This window comes from Spodoptera frugiperda, chromosome 28 (assembly GCF_023101765.2).
Source record: "Spodoptera frugiperda isolate SF20-4 chromosome 28, AGI-APGP_CSIRO_Sfru_2.0, whole genome shotgun sequence".
Taxonomy (NCBI): Eukaryota; Metazoa; Arthropoda; class Insecta; order Lepidoptera; family Noctuidae; genus Spodoptera; species Spodoptera frugiperda.
In genome coordinates this window covers 4003150-4020704 of record NC_064239.1, presented here as the reverse complement: position 1 = coordinate 4020704, position 17555 = coordinate 4003150, and the positions used below count along the sequence as shown (strand labels likewise).

At 32.7% G+C, this 17555-nt stretch overlaps 6 protein-coding genes across 7 annotated transcripts; 2 read left to right on the top strand and 4 right to left on the bottom strand.

Annotated features, from left to right (window-relative positions):
* Positions 1-379: 379 nt before the first annotated feature.
* LOC118265257 (rRNA-processing protein FCF1 homolog) lies at positions 380-1277 on the bottom strand. The gene is made up of 2 exons (XM_035578062.2): positions 1117-1277; positions 380-1022 (listed from the first exon to the last, which is right to left on the bottom strand). The coding sequence occupies exons 1-2, from the start codon at positions 1117-1119 to the stop codon at positions 411-413; spliced, it is 615 nt and encodes a 204-aa protein (XP_035433955.1). The 5' UTR covers positions 1120-1277; the 3' UTR covers positions 380-410.
* Positions 1278-1696: 419 nt separating this feature from the next.
* Positions 1697-2736, top strand: LOC118265258 (NADH dehydrogenase [ubiquinone] 1 subunit C2). Its single transcript, XM_035578063.2, has 3 exons — positions 1697-1916; positions 2043-2186; positions 2524-2736. Exons 1-3 carry the CDS (start codon positions 1757-1759, stop codon positions 2571-2573), a joined length of 354 nt encoding a protein of 117 aa, XP_035433956.1. The 5' UTR covers positions 1697-1756; the 3' UTR covers positions 2574-2736.
* LOC118265253 (zinc finger protein 311) lies at positions 2631-5536 on the bottom strand. The gene is made up of 9 exons (XM_035578056.2): positions 5218-5536; positions 4976-5115; positions 4847-4880; positions 4627-4658; positions 4356-4517; positions 3952-4077; positions 3724-3790; positions 3510-3638; positions 2631-3423 (listed from the first exon to the last, which is right to left on the bottom strand). Exons 1-9 carry the CDS (start codon positions 5326-5328, stop codon positions 3034-3036), a joined length of 1191 nt encoding a protein of 396 aa, XP_035433949.1. The 5' UTR covers positions 5329-5536; the 3' UTR covers positions 2631-3033.
* Positions 5537-6100: 564 nt separating this feature from the next.
* On the bottom strand, positions 6101-13048 carry LOC118265282 (aminoacylase-1-like). Of its 2 annotated transcripts, XM_035578091.2 has the most exons (10): positions 12887-13048; positions 11873-12043; positions 9036-9205; positions 8401-8572; positions 8136-8282; positions 7982-8052; positions 7497-7613; positions 7087-7182; positions 6858-6991; positions 6101-6622 (listed from the first exon to the last, which is right to left on the bottom strand). In XM_035578091.2, the coding sequence occupies exons 2-10, from the start codon at positions 11958-11960 to the stop codon at positions 6418-6420; spliced, it is 1200 nt and encodes a 399-aa protein (XP_035433984.2). In that variant the 5' UTR covers positions 11961-12043; positions 12887-13048; the 3' UTR covers positions 6101-6417. The 2 variants fall into 2 exon arrangements, with proteins under 2 accessions (XP_035433984.2, XP_050562139.1); XM_050706182.1 differs by lacking the exon at positions 12887-13048 and having other exon boundaries at positions 11873-12049.
* A 196-nt stretch (positions 13049-13244) lies between these two features.
* Positions 13245-15217, top strand: LOC118265256 (uncharacterized). The gene is made up of 4 exons (XM_035578061.2): positions 13245-13500; positions 13693-14043; positions 14439-14623; positions 15080-15217. The coding sequence occupies exons 1-4, from the start codon at positions 13383-13385 to the stop codon at positions 15125-15127; spliced, it is 702 nt and encodes a 233-aa protein (XP_035433954.2). The 5' UTR covers positions 13245-13382; the 3' UTR covers positions 15128-15217.
* LOC118265283 (39S ribosomal protein L4, mitochondrial) lies at positions 15206-16810 on the bottom strand. Its single transcript, XM_035578092.2, has 2 exons — positions 16054-16810; positions 15206-15803 (listed from the first exon to the last, which is right to left on the bottom strand). Exons 1-2 carry the CDS (start codon positions 16692-16694, stop codon positions 15587-15589), a joined length of 858 nt encoding a protein of 285 aa, XP_035433985.1. The 5' UTR covers positions 16695-16810; the 3' UTR covers positions 15206-15586.
* Positions 16811-17555: the final 745 nt, after the last annotated feature.

The window sequence follows — 17555 nt, the reverse complement described above, 5'->3', positions numbered from 1 at the left end:
TCCCATCACTAAACACGACTATGGTTTTACGTTATACGCATAACACTTTACTTTATTTTTCATTTCATTAGATTTAAATTAAATACTAGAACATTCCGGTTGGTTTTAATTTAATTGACTACGCTTCCGAATGATTTAACATAATACAAATGTGATACAGATAAAATATTAAGGCATAATTTTTAAATCGCAGCAACTTTCAAGAGTGATACGAAACGTTACGGAATCTGTCAGCCGCACCTTGTTACAGCGCATAAGGTATACTACTGTTATAATTCGTCTATAAATAATTCACATTTGTCTTGAAACAAGTATAATATAAATGAATCGATCTCTCATAGTTGTATGAAAAATAATGTACAGAAATAAAAAACAGTAGTTTCTTAAATTAGATTTATTTTATCTTAATACTAAATAGCCCCCTTAGGTGCTCCATATGCATCGGGCATCCTCTCGATGGTGTACTTGTGTTCAGCAACATACATAATAGGTACACCTGGTATTTTTCTTATTCTTCGTTTTAAATCTTTATCATTTGTAGCAACAATGTAACATTTGTGTTGGGTCACCCTTTGTACAATACAGTCGTCAGCATATGTTCCTTTATGTAAACAAGTGATTCTTTCGAACCGTGGGTCTTTAATTATTCTTAATGCTACGCGGTACTTTCGACCAAGTTTCTCCAACTCCGCCAGTACACAATCTGTTATGTATGGTATGCATTTAGCATACAAACAGTCCATCATACTCTGTACTATATCTAGTTTATTCTTAATCGAGAAGTTTATGAAATTAGTATCGATTAGAACGTGGTAAGGCGGACCCAGCTGCGTGTTATATTGAAAGAATAAAGCGGAACTTGTTTGTGGTGCTTCACGGATTTTCAACTCGTGTGGATCTATCTTTTTCTTTTTAGGTTCAATTCTTTCTGTAGGTTTGATTCTGCTATCACTAAGACTTATCAGTTTCTTCATTTTAGCAAATTTTCTTTCAACAATTTTTCTAGTTTTCTTCTGTTTGCCCTGAAAACGTGAGATAAAAGAATTACTTTAGATCACTATCAAACATGAAGTAGTAACATTTCAAACTGCGTAAGTATAATGTATAAACGCTTACCATTTTTGCGAATTACAAGTATTATTTATGTAGATTTAAGAATTATAAACACAAAATAACCTCAAATCTCAACAATAACACAATGAGGTTGTGACACTGATGAATGACAGCTTGAATGCATCGTATGAATGACACTGACAATCGACAAAACCATAGAGCCACTACCATTTATCGTGACAAGAAAATATCTGAATCTAAGTCCTTTGGATCAAATTTTATAGACGTAATCGTTCTTCTCTATGTGTAGTCTGTTCTTTTTTCAAGGTCGTTCTGCTCGGCTCCTATTGATTGTACCGTGATGTTTAATATACATAAGCTATAGCCGTCCTTAATAAATGCACTATCCGACACATAAATAATTATTTGAATCGAACCAATATCCGAAATGTTCCCCATATAATTATTCCCCTTGGAAGGAGATAATACAACTAAATTCCTATCATCTACTTACATATTACCTTATCTCAAAATCTGGGTCGTGTTTTGAGACATACAAAAAAAAAGAAAATAGCATGCGAAGTAAATTTTTGAACGCAGTATTTTATTAAGGTTAAAATCTTGTCAATTGTCATATTTGACATTGACATTTGTCTTATAGAAAGAAGTGTGTCGGTCGGACGGAGTGTTTTATTTCGCAAAAATGTCCTCACAATTATCAGCTCGGGAACTGCTTGAATTAGGGGACGAAGGGAGAACAAAGACCGTATTAACTCAATACTGGCCACAGATACTTGGTACCTTTTTCGGAGTAGGATCCGCAATATTCATTAATTTCCAAACTCGACGTCCCATTTTTAGTGGTAAGACAAAATTACATAACAAAACATAAACAGTAGAATAACACATTGTATTTTGTTAAAAAAATATGTTATAATTTTAGATAATAAATAACCCAAAACACTAATGTATTTTTTCACTAATTACAGGAATCCAAAAACATATTCTTCTAACCGCTGGTCTAGTGACTGCGTTTACATATGCGCAAAAGCATAGAGATAATTACTTTGCTGAAAAAGATGCCATACTGAGACATTACCTTGAGTTACATCCTGACGAGTTCGAAGAACCTCGTAAGTTTTGTTTTATTAAGTACCTATATAACCTAGTTGTTCTCGTAGATTTTGATGTGGTTAAAAATTATTCATCCAAATGGAGGGATACAAACAGATGCATAATTTTTCTCTCAAATTATAATTTGTTGCATTTAAGAGTAATAGTATTATGAATATAATATACATCTGATAAAATGTTAAATGATATAATGCAACATCTAATTTTGTAATAAGAAAGATTTTATATTAATTAGTATGCTAGGACTCTTAGTTATATTGCTTTTTCAAGTATAGGTGTACAATTGTGTGCAAGTTTTTTTTACAAGGAATTAAGTTGACTTCTTTTCTCTTTCAGCTCGCAAGAAGATTGCCGATATCTTTGAGCCATGGGTCCCAGTGCGTTAAAAATACCTTTACATTAGATGGATAATAACTAGATAATTATGTGAATAAAACAAAATATTTCATTTAATAAATATTTATTCCTGTTTCATACTGTTGTCTGGGCCTGAGCATCTAGGCTTTGTAAGTACTTTTTGGCCATGCAATAAATAGATTACAAATAATATTGTTCAATCTTTCATTCTGCATCCTCATTTTTCAAAACCACTAACATAGTTCTTGGTATTTTTGTTATTCGAGTGTGCCTTTTTAATGCTTCAACTTGAACATGTTATAGGTAATTGAATATTCTGTCCATTAGGCAGAATACTAAAATCAAACTTGTTGAGTCACCCATTTTCACTAAAGAACTTAAACTGGGGATGGCTTATTAGAAAACGACAATACTATTATCAACTGGTAAACAAGACATAGCAGGAAACACTCTCCTATCATCCCCACTTTAGGTATGAAATAATTTTTTTTAATGCGGCAACCCATAGACTTTAGAGTGTATATTTTCATGGTCCTTGTGTTGATGCAAATAGTGTTGGGCTAAAGCTGTCACATAATCAAAGTCTTCACCGCATATAGCACAGTTGTGAACCTCGAAAACTTTACTTGGATACTGATGAAACATTTCTTTAGTTTTCTGTTCAAAAGGCATGAGTGACTGATTCTCGGGTATAACAGGGAGATTCTGCTCCGGTTTGTCATTAATCAAATGTGGTATAAGATGTCCAACATCTTTCATTGGTGGCTCTTTACCAACGTCTATACCTATAATGTCAATGTTGCCGCTGTTGTTAAATCCTTCGTTTTGAAGCTTAGTATTCTGTTGAACTATTTGATGCTTTTTCAGTTTGTGTAGTTTCTGGAATACAATGAATAATTATTTAATAAAAACCCTAAGACTACTTTACATTATTTTGTGATAATTACTGGGTTATTTCAACTTACTAGGTCTCTAGAATGTACATAGGCAGCCCCACATAGATCACATTTAAAATTTCTAACTCCTCTATGTTTGTTCATGTGTCGTGTCAGCTCACTTGAAGTAATAAAACTCTTATTACATATTGAACATTCCTGAAATAAAATAAAAATAATTATGTAAAAAAAACGCAAGAATTGCTATGATTAGTAATCACTTGAATATTGTGTAGATACTCACATGATCTCTTTGGCCAGTGTGAATCTTTAGATGGGCATGAAGGTTTCCTTGTGCCGAGAATCTCTTGCTGAAAAAATATTTAATGATTATATGTAGTATAATTTTCATCCAGTTCCTAGCAAAATCTTCTCCATGGGAATCTGCATTTTGCAACAATATTACTAACATGCATTCTTAGTTTCATTTTTTACTTTAAGAGATTAATAGACAGAAATACATTTTATTTACCTGCAAACTTCACATTGAAAAGGTTTCTCGCCAGTATGTATTCGGAGATGTATGGTAAGATTATGTTTTTGTGTGAATCTTCTAGGACAGTACATGCACACAAAGGGTTTGTCTCCTGTATGGGTCCTGGAATGAACAAGCAAGGTTTTTAATTTATAACCACTATTTATTAAACAAGTTGTAAATGTAAAATTCAACAGTTGTGCTATTCATCCCACATTTTTTTATGAGTTTTATTTTCTAAGTATGAAGATCATTTGGACTGCACTATCAGCAATATACACTAGTCACATTCATCTCCTAAAGATTTATTTTTTTCATACCTTTAGGATTCGGGATATGAAATACTATTCTATTTACATTTGTTATGTAAGAAAAAGCAATAATATACTAAATGCACTCACCTAACATGCATCTCTAGTTGTGCCTGACATCTGAACTGCTTATCACATTGATAACATTGGTGCTCTTGTTTAGGCTTTGGTTTGGGACCTCGTTTCATTTTCTCAGACTCCGATTTCTTCTTATAATTAGTTTGTCTCTTTGGTTCTTGTTGCTTGCATTTACTGTAATGATATAAATGAGTATTTCTATTTAGTTGCTATGAAATTCTTATAGTCAACTTATTTAGTTATGACAAAAAGAAGTATAATATTATGTAAAACTGTGACTTACCATTTCTTTATTATTGTTGTATGTGTGGGCACCTGAAAATATAGTCTTGTTTTATTATTGCTTATATATTAAAGAAATGTAATTACACGGAGAATTATCAGACAGTCTTTAGCAAAATTATGCTTACAGATTTCACTTTTACCATGTTTCTAATTTTAATTTATTGAAAAAAAGTATTTAAATTTAGTTCATTTATATGTAGTTTATTTATTATACTTACAAATGGATCAGTAGCTACACAAGCATCATTGTATCTGTAAAATGAAATAGATTAAGGAATAATTCGAAATTCCCTAAAAGTTAGGTATTGTATATAATTTCTATCAAAATTATACTATGTTATACTCACTTGCTTGGAATTCTTAGTCCTAAATACTGTCTCAGTCTTATATCGGCGCTTTCACAAGTTTGTTTGAAATGGTAAGCAATACCCATCTTATAAATACAATTACTGCATACTTGTTCTGGCAAACCATCATCTTTGCTTATCTACAAATCCAAATTAACACTTGTTTATTCCTTAGCTTTACTTTAAAATAATAATCTAATTTAGAAAACTTTAATTATTTGAATTAATAAGTTGCGGTTTACCTTTATATTACAACAATACTCTATCATGTCACATAGTGATATATTATAGTTTTTAGTGAATACAGACGATAGAACACCTTCTTCTAGACATATTCGACAAATTTTATTCATTACTACCTATTAAGTAGCCGTAATTTTATTGTATTGTTATAAAATACGTTTATTTATTGGATACAAACAGGCTTGTTTGACAGATCAACTACTGTCTACAATAACAATTTTATCCTTTACTTACTTACCACACCATAAAGCATAAACCCACAGATAACAAAATAATATTATTATCATTCGGTCATTAATGTTGGAAGATAATTAATTATCAAATTATTCGTAATTCGTATTTATAAAATTATTATTTCTCTTTACGATTGCATAAGTTTAAAATGTATTTTTGTCTACAAACTCCACAACGCCTTTTTCCAAAGTGCGAGTAAAGGAAATATTATTGTAATAAAATCTAATGCTTTCGCTTTGTAAGATTCCTATGCACAATGAGAGTGTATTGGTATAGTAATCTTGGCTGTATCTACTACACAAATCACATTTTCAAAATCTTGCTGTTTGTACAGCACAGATTACCAGTAGATTATTATATAAATTGTAAAATATCGATGCTCGACAGTATTATAGGTGAATGGGGAGCGCTTTGTACTAGAAAAATAAAATTCAATACTTTTTTAGCATAAATATTTTATTACTTCAACCACAATAAAGATTACAATAAAACATAATAATGTCTGATTAACTGTAAAAACTTACGTAAACATGTTAACATAAACAATTGCGTAATTTAAAAAAAAGTATAAATAAAGAATAATCGCAAAAATAATTCCTTTATAATTGTTATTTATCATTAATCTAAGATTAGTGAAAAACATAACAATACCATTTAAAAAATATAATTATACACTTATAGGTACAATCAGTACGTTCACTAACGTTTACGTTTAGGATAATACTTATAATTACGTCGATATGGATGACACTTATTTCATTAATTTAACTTTAATAATTGCGTTTTTTTCTTCCTAAGCTATATCAATGACAAAAAATAAACGAAAATATTTCTTACAAAGGCACAGGTGGTAAGTTGCACAGGATTATGCAATTAATTTAAAAGTACTCTATTTGCCAAGTTAACATGGAAGGAAGAGTACTAAATACATGCTTATTATTAGTTTTAAAATGCGTATTATAGATTTAAACGTTAGCAACAGCTGTAAGAAGCTTAACGTAGATATCAATGCCTTTCAAAAATATGTCGGCTTTTAGAAACTCGTCGTGATCGTGGAGAAGGACCGGTGTATGGTTCATGGGAGAGAAACCCAGAGCGGGTATTCCAACGTCACGTACGTATCTACTGTCGGTACCGCCAGGGAAAATTCTGCAATCCAGCTTGAGTTTTCTGTAAAGAAAATGCGATTGATTAGGATGATTAGAATGACCACTCAACTACTTAGAGAAAAAAGCCCTTGACCACGGGACCAAAAAAGAGAGGCTTAAAAATAAAATAAAAGTATTTTCACTGGGCCACCTTGATGCAATGTATAATTTTGTAATTATGTAAACTTATTTACTTGTATAGGTATGAAATCTAGAAATTTACTTGTAAGAAATTGTGCCTAATTTAAGTTACTTACAGCTCATCAGCAGCAGCTTTGAAAGCCAGCCAGAAGGGATTGCTTGCATCCAGTTTTGTGACTTCTACGTAATGATTTTTCTGTTCGAAATCAAAGGTTACTCCATCCCCTGCTTCCTTACACCACTTATTTATCTGAAATGTAAATTATGTACCCTATTTATAGCTCGAATAAAAAAAATGTTTTAATATTTTAGGTGAAGAGTTTAACAAAGGTGTGGAGATTTTACCATGGCTTCAAATTCCTCGTGGTTGACTGTCACAGCCAATCGAATGTCAAAAACTGCAGTCAATTTCTCAGGAACTACATTAGATTGCACACCTCCCTGTAATAAATTAGAAAATAGTTAATTACTGTAGCCTTTTCGTTTAAAGCAGATAGGTATCTATTGTTTTAAAACAAGCACTCTAATTTAATATGCCCAGGTTTAAATATCGTTTGGCCCACTTACCACTTTTATCATATTTAGTGGATAGCTTGAAAATAAATAAGGCAAAATAAATAAAAATGAATATATATCAACAAGAACAAGTAACCAACTTAATAAAATAAAATCAATACACTTAATACAGAGAGGGGAATCAATTAATTTCACAATTTACATTTAAAGAAAGCTTATAGCTTTATTTAATCACTTACGTATATTTGAGTCAAATTGATCGTTGTAACGTCACCAATGGTCAGTTTTGGATTGCTCTCCAATATCTTTTTCTGTTCAGCTCTCAAATCCATGAATTTGTCAATTATAAACCTCAACTGAAACAAAAAATATTTTATAAGTATTATTATTCTTTTTATACATGATAATTAATGTGATTAAAACATGTGTAACTATTTTTATTTTCATTGATACATAATGATCATATCATAATTTCTGAAAATAGTCAATATCAAATAGATTTAGTATAGTAATAATGAGCATTTAAAACGAATACTTTATCAGCAGTCGTGTCTAAGCACCAACAAGTAGTTAGTAACCTAGTCAGTACGATATTATGTAAATTTAAATTTTATTGCATTTCTGTCCAAGAAACAACAGGTTTTTATATGAAGCAATTATTACTATAGAAGCAACAACATGCAATGACGTTCAGTGAAAGGGTTTTTGTTAATTTTAAACAAACCTTTTCGCCTGCGGTGTTAGGAAGCAATAATGATCCATGGCCAGGTTGTCCAGTGCAATGAACGTGAATCTCTGAAAGGAAAATAATTGACATTAAAAAGCAAAAAAAAACCTATCGAAATCTGAGAATATTTCTCCAATCCCTCCAGACTTACGCCAAATACTCCTTTCGCCGTTAAACAGTACAAAATCTTCATTAGGGCTTGCCATTCCTTCATCTAAAGCGAATTCCACATTCAAGTCCTTGAAATCTTTAGTGACGACGAATTTTTCCATACCATCGTGACCTCCAATTTCTTCATCTAAAACAGAACACATGTTACAGTCACTATAAAGCTTACTAGCATACCACTAGAGAGATATTTTCTTGAAAGTGGTCGATGAGACCCTGATGTAATAATAACGATGATGGTTACTTACCAGGCACAAAACAAACATGTAGAGTCCTTTTTAATTGCACACCAGCTGCCTTAAGTTTCCGTATAGCCTCAAGGTATTGGATACCAACACATTTCATGTCTTGAGAGCCACGAGCATAAATCTTTCCATCTTTGTCAATGTGCCCGCTGAACGGGGGATACGTCCAACTGTTCTGCAATTATATTTTATCACATTTATAAATTGTTCAACCAATTTGTACAATAATAGAAGTAATGATTGTGTCTGACCTATGTCTACTAAACGATTTCAGTCAATTGTAGCAATCGATACGACCGTAGTAAGGTCAGATGTAGTATTATGTTTATACCTATAGTCAATTTGGAGATTCCAGATTCATGCAATTCCATTTCGAAAAACCAGCTAAAGCGGTTTGGATGGCCGACGACGATCGACGATCATTATAGTAATTATAGATTATAGACAATGTGATGTTCAAATAGTAAACAGTAAACTTTCCAACCAACACTAAATTGTCTGACAATAAACATATCGCTACTCACAATTACTGAGATGCTCATCTTCTGACTTATCGATATTTGTCTTGACAAGATAAGCAATCTCGAATGGTAGGTAAATATTCATTTAAACTATTTTATCTACCAAAGAACACTCACTTCGAATACAGGCACGACATCCATATGAGAATTCAGCAAGATTGATCCAAGCGCTTGGTCCTTGCCTGGCCATGTTATAATAACTATGGGTTTGCGTGGAACTAATTCATATACTTTCACACCGAGGCTAAGTCCATTAGCCTGCTTTTTCAGAAATGCTACACAGTCATCTGCAATAATAAAGCTATTTTGTATGGCACGTATAAAGAATATGAAGTTCAACGTATGACCTTGACATTTCGTGAACAGGTACCGCCGTTTAGTCTTGATAAGTTTTTTTGTGGAAAATCTATATAGCTGGTGAAAAATAAAATACCTTTGTTATTAACTACGACTAAAATTAGAACTAAAGTAAAAGTAAGACTATGTGTAGCCTAAGGCGGGTAAGTATCCGGAGCTGCGGACTACAGCAGGAGTAGGAACGGGGTGGTTTTTAGTCAGTAAGAGTCCGACACTCCCTCCCGCCTCGCCCAAGACGGGAGAAGTCATTGGATGATTTTCCCACCTCAAAAAAGATAAAAAGTAAAAAATAATAAAAGAAACCTAATCTTAAAAAATACGTCGCGTTGGGGGACCGCTCCTAATTATTTCTTACTTCTAACATTAAAGTAAATTGATGTTTAAGTACTTAACTATAACGCAGAAAATATAAATATAGCGGCGCGGGCGGCGGTGTGCGGTCCGTATTCATGCGGTTCCCCAACGCGACGTATTTTTTAAGATTAGGTTTCTTTTATTATTTTTTACTTTTTAAAGGGAAATTAAGTTTTTGTGTCGGGGGTTTTTTAAATTTTTAATTTAATTTTTTATTTTATACTTTTTATAGGTAGGTAAGAATTTTTTTTTCAGCTTACATATCCGTGATGGGTGTCTATGGATAGGTCTTTAAAAAAGACATTAAGGTTCCTATAACCACTTTTCGTCAAAATCAATCGTTTGAAAGTTAGACGCTTCCAAAGTGGAAAAATGTGTATCCCTCCCCTTTAACTTTTAAAATAAGAGAGTGAGAAAACTGAAAAAAATATATGCTGTAGATTTCAATGGAAACTAACAACGAAAATTGGTTTGAACGAGATATCATTATTAGTTTTTAAGAAATAAAACATTTTCAAATTGCAGACCTTCGGTTAATCTCCCGCTTACGTTACTTTCACCGCCCATAACTTTAAAACGGCTCAACCGATTTTCATCAAACATGTCTAAGAACACTCGCACATAAGTCCCCTTTAATACGAAAAAAACTAAATTGAAATCACTGCATCCGTTCGGGAGTTATGATGCCACAGACAGACAGACAGACAGACAGACAGACAGACAGACAGACAGATAGACACGTCAAACTTATAACACCCCTCTTTTTGCGTCGGGGGTTAAAAATAATTTCCCCCTTCCCAATCTTCCCCATCCCCGATTCCCGAACATAAATTCCTAACTCCCAAAAAGCCGGCAACGCACTTGTAACGCCTTTGGTGTTTCAAGTGTCCATGGGCGGCGGCGATTGCTTACCATCAGGTAATACGTTTGCTCGATTGCCGGCTTGTTCCATAAAAAAAAAAAAAAAAAAAAAAAAAAATAAACCGCGGTTGAGTACTTCAAAGCAGGGCATCAACTTCGATCTAAATAACTAGGTATGTAGACGCCTCGACGGAAGGTTGAACTGAATGCAGTTCCCCTCCCCACAAGCAATCAAACATCATTTTGCACTTGATTAGATGGCCCCTTTGATATCATTCAATTTTACTGGCTAGGGCAGTCTCAATTGCGTGTTGTGGATACGTCAATGATACAATCTGCTGTATCCTGATCCCGAACAATCTACGTACCTACCAGGATCTTTATAGTAGGGGAAGCCACGATGCTAAATTTGAATTTACTCGAGGATCTGGATTTTAAAGATATGATAGAGTGAAAAATGCTTTAATGGTTTTTCCCTCCGCTGGTGAAGGGAGGGTGAATCCACTGGTCTTTATAATTGGAACGCGTAACTTTTGTTTTAGTGGTGGAGCGTGCCATATAGTTATTATTGATAGAGTACACGCTCCATGTGTCTCTGATAATGAAAAATATCAGATGTTTGCATGGTGGGGTTGAATTTTCGGGAGGGTATAAACAAGAGCCCATCAAAACCCTTTCTTCCATTAATCTGTCAAAACTGACTATTTTTTTTTAATCTTTTGGGTTTGATCCTATATTTGGTGGGCATTTTCAACATGAAACTAGGTAACTTCCGAACTATCGGGTAACTAACTACCTAGCTCCCGCCTTTGAAAGGATTTCGTTAGTTACTCTAATTCTACACTATTATGTCAGTAGATAAACGAGTACGTAATATGAATTATTTAAATAAGATAACAAAATAAAGCTGTGGAGACAGAATTTCATTATCAACCTGATAAAACCTAGATACACGTACTATATTTATTATTATTGTCGTCAGTCAAAATGTAGCGGCAAGATGATATTTGTTTTTACGCTAAGTCCTTGAATTTGTTAGAGGGCAAAACTGTAATCTGTCTGTTAGTTTTCTGGCAGTGCATATAAAAATAATTTAATCTGCAATATGCGTTACACAAGTTTTTTTGTTAGGTGCATAATTATATAAATAGATAATGATTAGGGCCCAATAATTTAAGTATTGAAGTTATAAGGATACTTAAGTATCCATAGTAAAATATCTATCAAATTTTAGACATTAAACGTAGGTACCTAAAGTTTGTGAACTGCAAGTAATATTTCACTCCAATCAAGATAAAACGATTTAAATATTATTAGGTAGGTATAACCTCTGTGTTGTTATGAAAATTATATGATAAATAAGAATAAATAAGTAAGCTTACCATAATTGATGTCAGGTTGAACACTAGGTATTTTCAAATATTCCACAAAGTTCGCGATGGCTGGATTATTTTCGTAGTTAGCCGCCATTGTACCTACGTTTCGCAGCAAACACTGCAGTGGTAATGATCGCTCACATCGGCCGGCAGCGTAGCCGTCGCTGTGATAACAACCTTCAAGCAAATAATACTAAGTACCTATAGGTGCACAAATAATATCATTACTGAGTTAATACAATTATTAATGGTCCTTAATGGTTGTCATTAGATTATTGAAAAGGGTTCTTTATTTTTTTTAAATTATGTCATAGAAACAGTTTATTTTAAGTCATCAAAAAAGTGCCTAGAAAATAAATACTTACAAATTCCTACAACACATTGAACACATTCTCTAGGTAATATGTACCAACTGCTTACTTATTTACGTATAAAAATATTTAGGTATTTTTAATGCAAATAGATTCAAATAATTCCCGCCAATCGTCTCACCCCATTGAAAATTGTATCGCATACGATTAAAATTAAATCATACAATACATCAGTTCACTAGTTCATTCATTCTAATTATTATTTTCATTATCCATTATCTATTGCATTCGTTCATTCACATTTACATCTCAAAGATGCATGTTTGTTGTTTATTATTATTGTGCAAGCGAAATTGCCCAGTGAATGGGTTGTTTTAGACAAGGACCGAAACTATTGCTAAGTAAATTGGGACAAAGTACTTTTGAACCTATTTTTTTTGTAATGCGATCGATACGCATTTAAAAAAGTTATTGTTCACTTATAACATAAGAAATAATATGTTTTCAATAACGTTATAATAACATAAGTCGTTAATACATAAGGTCCTTCGTTTGTGTAAATATCATAACATAAATCATAATTAATAGCATTGTTTTTCTTTGCAAAACAGACATCTTCAGTATTAGGTTAAAAAGACTGAGATTGTAAAAGTAATTTTATCACAGATAAGACAGATGCTATTAAATAGATAATGTAAAGAAATCAAACCTTTTGTGTTACATTCAACGATTTGATCACAGTCACAGTTCCTTTTTATAGTGTCTTAACTAACAACACAATAATGTTATGACTGCATGGTTGAATCAGCTGGAGCACTAACATGACAAGAAAAAAATTTTCATTCCAGGTTTCGTCACCTAAGTATGCGAACAATCTTTCGCATTTATACACCCTTTATTATTCTTAGCATTTATAATAAAATCATATGTATAACCATTTCTAAATTTATTTTTAATTATTTTATTAAGTTTTAATCTTTCACATCTCTTTTTTATTCATTGTTATTAATATAAATGACTAAATTGCTCGTTGGCAACCCTGTAATGTCCAATTTCTATTCTGTGGTAAAAAAGTTAGCGTTATAGATAGTCACTGTCAAAATAATAAAAAACATTGATGAAAGAAAATAGAAAGACGTTACTGAATTTTAAAAGTTTGCTCTTTATTGTCAATCTAGTTGGTTTAAATTTTAGTTTATTTTACAATGGATGATAATTATTACGATCTAACAGCTGAGTTAGATGCTAGGGAGATATTAAGATATCTTAACAATCTGGGTATACATAACATAAGTGGCGAGGTCTTGAAGTATTTTATTACAGGTATGTGTACAACTCGTGGTATTATTTTTTATACATATACGAGCTTACACACTTACAGTGTTTTGCTAATTACTTATACTTTGAAAGTCGTAACATTCTCTTCTAAAATATAAGGATAGTTCACTCATTTATCGCATCTTTCTGCCAAATATTATCTTTTCACTAATAACATTTTTAAATAAACATTTTCAGATTTGAAAAAGCTAATAAAATATGACCTGCAACAAAAGAATCAGTCCAGGTCCACCAACCAAGAGAGGGATGAAATGCCAGGTCCTGAAAGGTTGCACAGTGCTAGCACGTTTTGTTCCCGCCTTAGGTCTAAAGGCCAAGAAAATGTTATACCAAAATGTACCAGGGAATGTCAGAAGAGTAGGAGAGTGAATGTCAGAAATGTGCACTCTGCACCAAACTTGGGACAGCCTAAAACAGAAGATAAGCCTCTTAGAAGAGCTTGTTCCTGTGTCAGAGTTGAGAAGAAAGAAGAAAGGAAGCCAGAGCTGGAGAAGGAAAGGAGTTCCTCTTGTACTACTAGTAATAATTGTAAGTAACTATTGAACCTCTTTTTAGTTTAGTTAAGAGTGTGTCCTGCTGATAACATCTAATTCTTGAGTATATAATACATGTTACAGTGGTATATTATGAATCTTCATTTGGGCATTGTAACCTTCTGATGATATTTGGTGTTTATCTATAATATTAAAGTAAGTCTGGTTTTCCTTCCTAATGCTATAACTCCACAACACCAATTTGCACAGTGTTGTATTTGTTGAAAATTCAGGGATAAAAAACATGGTGCCAAAACAGAGTTCGCTGGGTTTGCTAGTTATAACTATGATTAAAGTATTGTGTGCATCTAATGTACCATATTTATTTTTAATGACTATACTACTTTGTGGTATAATTTGTTGCTAACAATGTACATTTTATCATTTCAGTGATCAAAGTGCCGAAACAGCAACCGAAAAAGAAATGTGATCCCGTCAATTTGTACCATTACTATACTACTTTATGGGACAAGTACAAATCCAATGTACCGGGTGAAAACAACTGGTCAGACTTACGATGGAGTATTAGACAAAAAATGGCTGGAAATATTGTAAAACACACATCTTCAAATAAGGTATGATATGAATAAACAATCTATACATTATTTGAGCCCTTATCTTGGAGAAAAATCTATCTCAAATTAATGACTGGACTTAACTATATGGATAGTTGTTATGTTGAAATCTTATTATGTTAAAACACTTTTCATAAAAGATGTGTTATATTAGAATAACCATATTTCACATACAATAATTAACAGAAATCTGGCAGTAAAGTCCACAATATTGAATTGATGACATTAACAAGAAAAGGCGGAATGTATTACATTGAGAATATGTACCTCTGCATATGGGTCTTGACCAAAAAGTATAATAATATTATTTTATGATATTCCAGTGTAGCATTGTGTATATTAATTTGTTGTCATTGACCTTGGCAAATGTACTGTCTTATTTCTTATGGCGCATAAGACATTATGTATATTATGGGTTGAGTGTATTTTTTTTAAATAAGTATTTTATTGTTACAGATTCCTGATTCCCACAGAGACAAAGAACAAGGGACCGTTAGATCTTGACATTATTTTTGTACAATTTTTTTTTTCAATCAACTTACATGTGAAGATTTAGGCTTAAGTAAATAAAATATAAGTACATATTTTTTTATAATTTTTGTATTTTTTTTAGACTACAACTAACACATATACAATAACTTATGTACTAAAATAACCTTGTGTACAGTATTTAGAGCATTTACCTCTACAGTTTGTGTGGACTTTATTAAATGCTGGCATATTAAACAGGACAAAAATACAAGATGTTGGATAAGAGATGCTGTGAACATTTTTATGTATTTAAAATATTAACTGCTGTACTCAAGAGACATTTAATGCTTACTTATGATCCTTAGTAACGATTTTGTTCCAAAAACAATTGCTAAGGATAAGGTTAAGTAACCATTAAATGACTCTGAGTATGGTGGTAATATTTTTTTCTGGTCATAGTATTTCAACAATAATGGCTTCCTTTCAAAGATCTTACACCTGGCTCAATTTAAATGGTTGTTGTTCTTTAGTTGTATTTGCATGCAGCCAGTGTAGAAGTCTTTCTTCAATCTTCTCTGCCGCCGACAGTGTTAGTACCAGGGTATCATGTTTTAACATGGAGTATACATTCAGACCATACACTGGCATAACGTTTATGTGACCCATGGTGTCTGATGCTGCTATTATATTCCTAGGTGCTAGGTCAGTGCTGAAATCAGAGAGGATACATTTTAGCAGTGAATTTTTGTGATGGAAGGAAGGATTGATGTATATCAGTTAAAATAGAGACAAAGGAGGTTGGCTTATGTTGTAAAAAGAGGTCTGACAAGAAAAAAAAAAAAGTTCACCAATTGGCAGTTTATAAGTTCAACTGAATAATACCAATAAAAAGTATTTAAAACTTCATGCATTATGTAACACTGGAATAATAAAATTAAATTTCAATAGGATATACTTACTCATCGACCAGCAACACTGAAGGTCCCCAGTTCCTCTTTTCTATGAGCTCATTTAGATACTCAGGATCATCCGTAGGCAGTTCCAAATCTTTTACAATATGCAAATCATCTTGAGCCAACTTGGCTGACAAAGTTGTAGTAAGGCCATGTACTCGGAGGTGGAAGGGCAGCATAAAGAAATGGGATTTACCAGCACGGGGTCCGTGCGCTATACCACCTCCACGGAATAATGGAGAACGAATTGATCCATGGCGAGCGCGACCCAAGCCCTTCTGTGGCCACGGCTTCCTACCTCCACCTCGCACTTCGGCCCTAGTCTTCGTGTGAGCCCACGATACGAACCTAATCTTCCTTTGCCAGACGACATTCTGGTTTATAATGTCTATACGTGGAGGAGCCGCGAATACCAAAGGATGCAGTTCAAATAACCCCAATTTTTGTTCTTCTACAGTATCCAAGTTTTCAATCCATACTTCACGGGGTTTTGTGTACTGAGGTTGGAAACCCCAGTCCTTTTTAGTGATAGACAAGTTGTTTGCGCTCGATGTTGCAGCAGCAGCAACGTTTGATGAATATACTCTAATTTGTGGCACCACAGAAATGTGGAGTTTCTTAATAGCACTTATTAATGCAGAAGTCATGTTAAATATATTGTGATTAAGTTATTAAACTGAATCACAATATAAATTAAACGAAATTGTAAGATAACCTCAAAATGAAATCAAAACATCTGAAATCAAATTTGACGTTTGCTGTCACAGTGACGGATTAGAACTGGCTGCGTTCCTTTTTTGTAGTGATTCAATAATTCTGTAGATTTTACTACGAAATCTTTATAAAGGCTATTTTTTTATTATTAACAAGGATGTTGAAGTGTCTTCATATACCAATGATATCTAATGAAAAAAAAAAAAAAATTATAACTTACTGGTTCTTCAATAAATAGTACATAAATATAATTGTGCATTTACTTTACTCGGTTTTTTTATATGTATTATGTAAGTTGCAAAACATCGCGTAAAGAAGATGATATTAATATTCTGGAATCGTTAGAAAATATTCATTATTTTTTGTGTTTTGTCTCTGTCTTTTGTTTATATTTAGTCATTAACAAAAATCGTTTTAAACATTTTAGATTAAAATTTATAAGCACCAACTGGTTGTTCATGTGTAAATTATCTGAATAGTATGTCTATTAACTTTGAAGCTCAATTCTGTCACAATAATAGCACTTAACCGACATTACGCAATGGCACAAATTGAAAGTGCAGATTTGTGGCAATTTTCTTGGCGTGGTATTAATTACGTTACAGAGCTGCCGAGAGCAAGGAGCTCGTTTGGATCACTATATAGCACCATTACACAGCCCAATCTCAATTTCAATTTCATCTCGCCGATTTGGCTCTGAATTAGGGGCGATTTATTTTCATTCGTAACATTCTCTAGCGCCGTCGTAGAAGGTAAATGTTAAGGCTTGCACAGATTTATTGCTTTTCATGTGA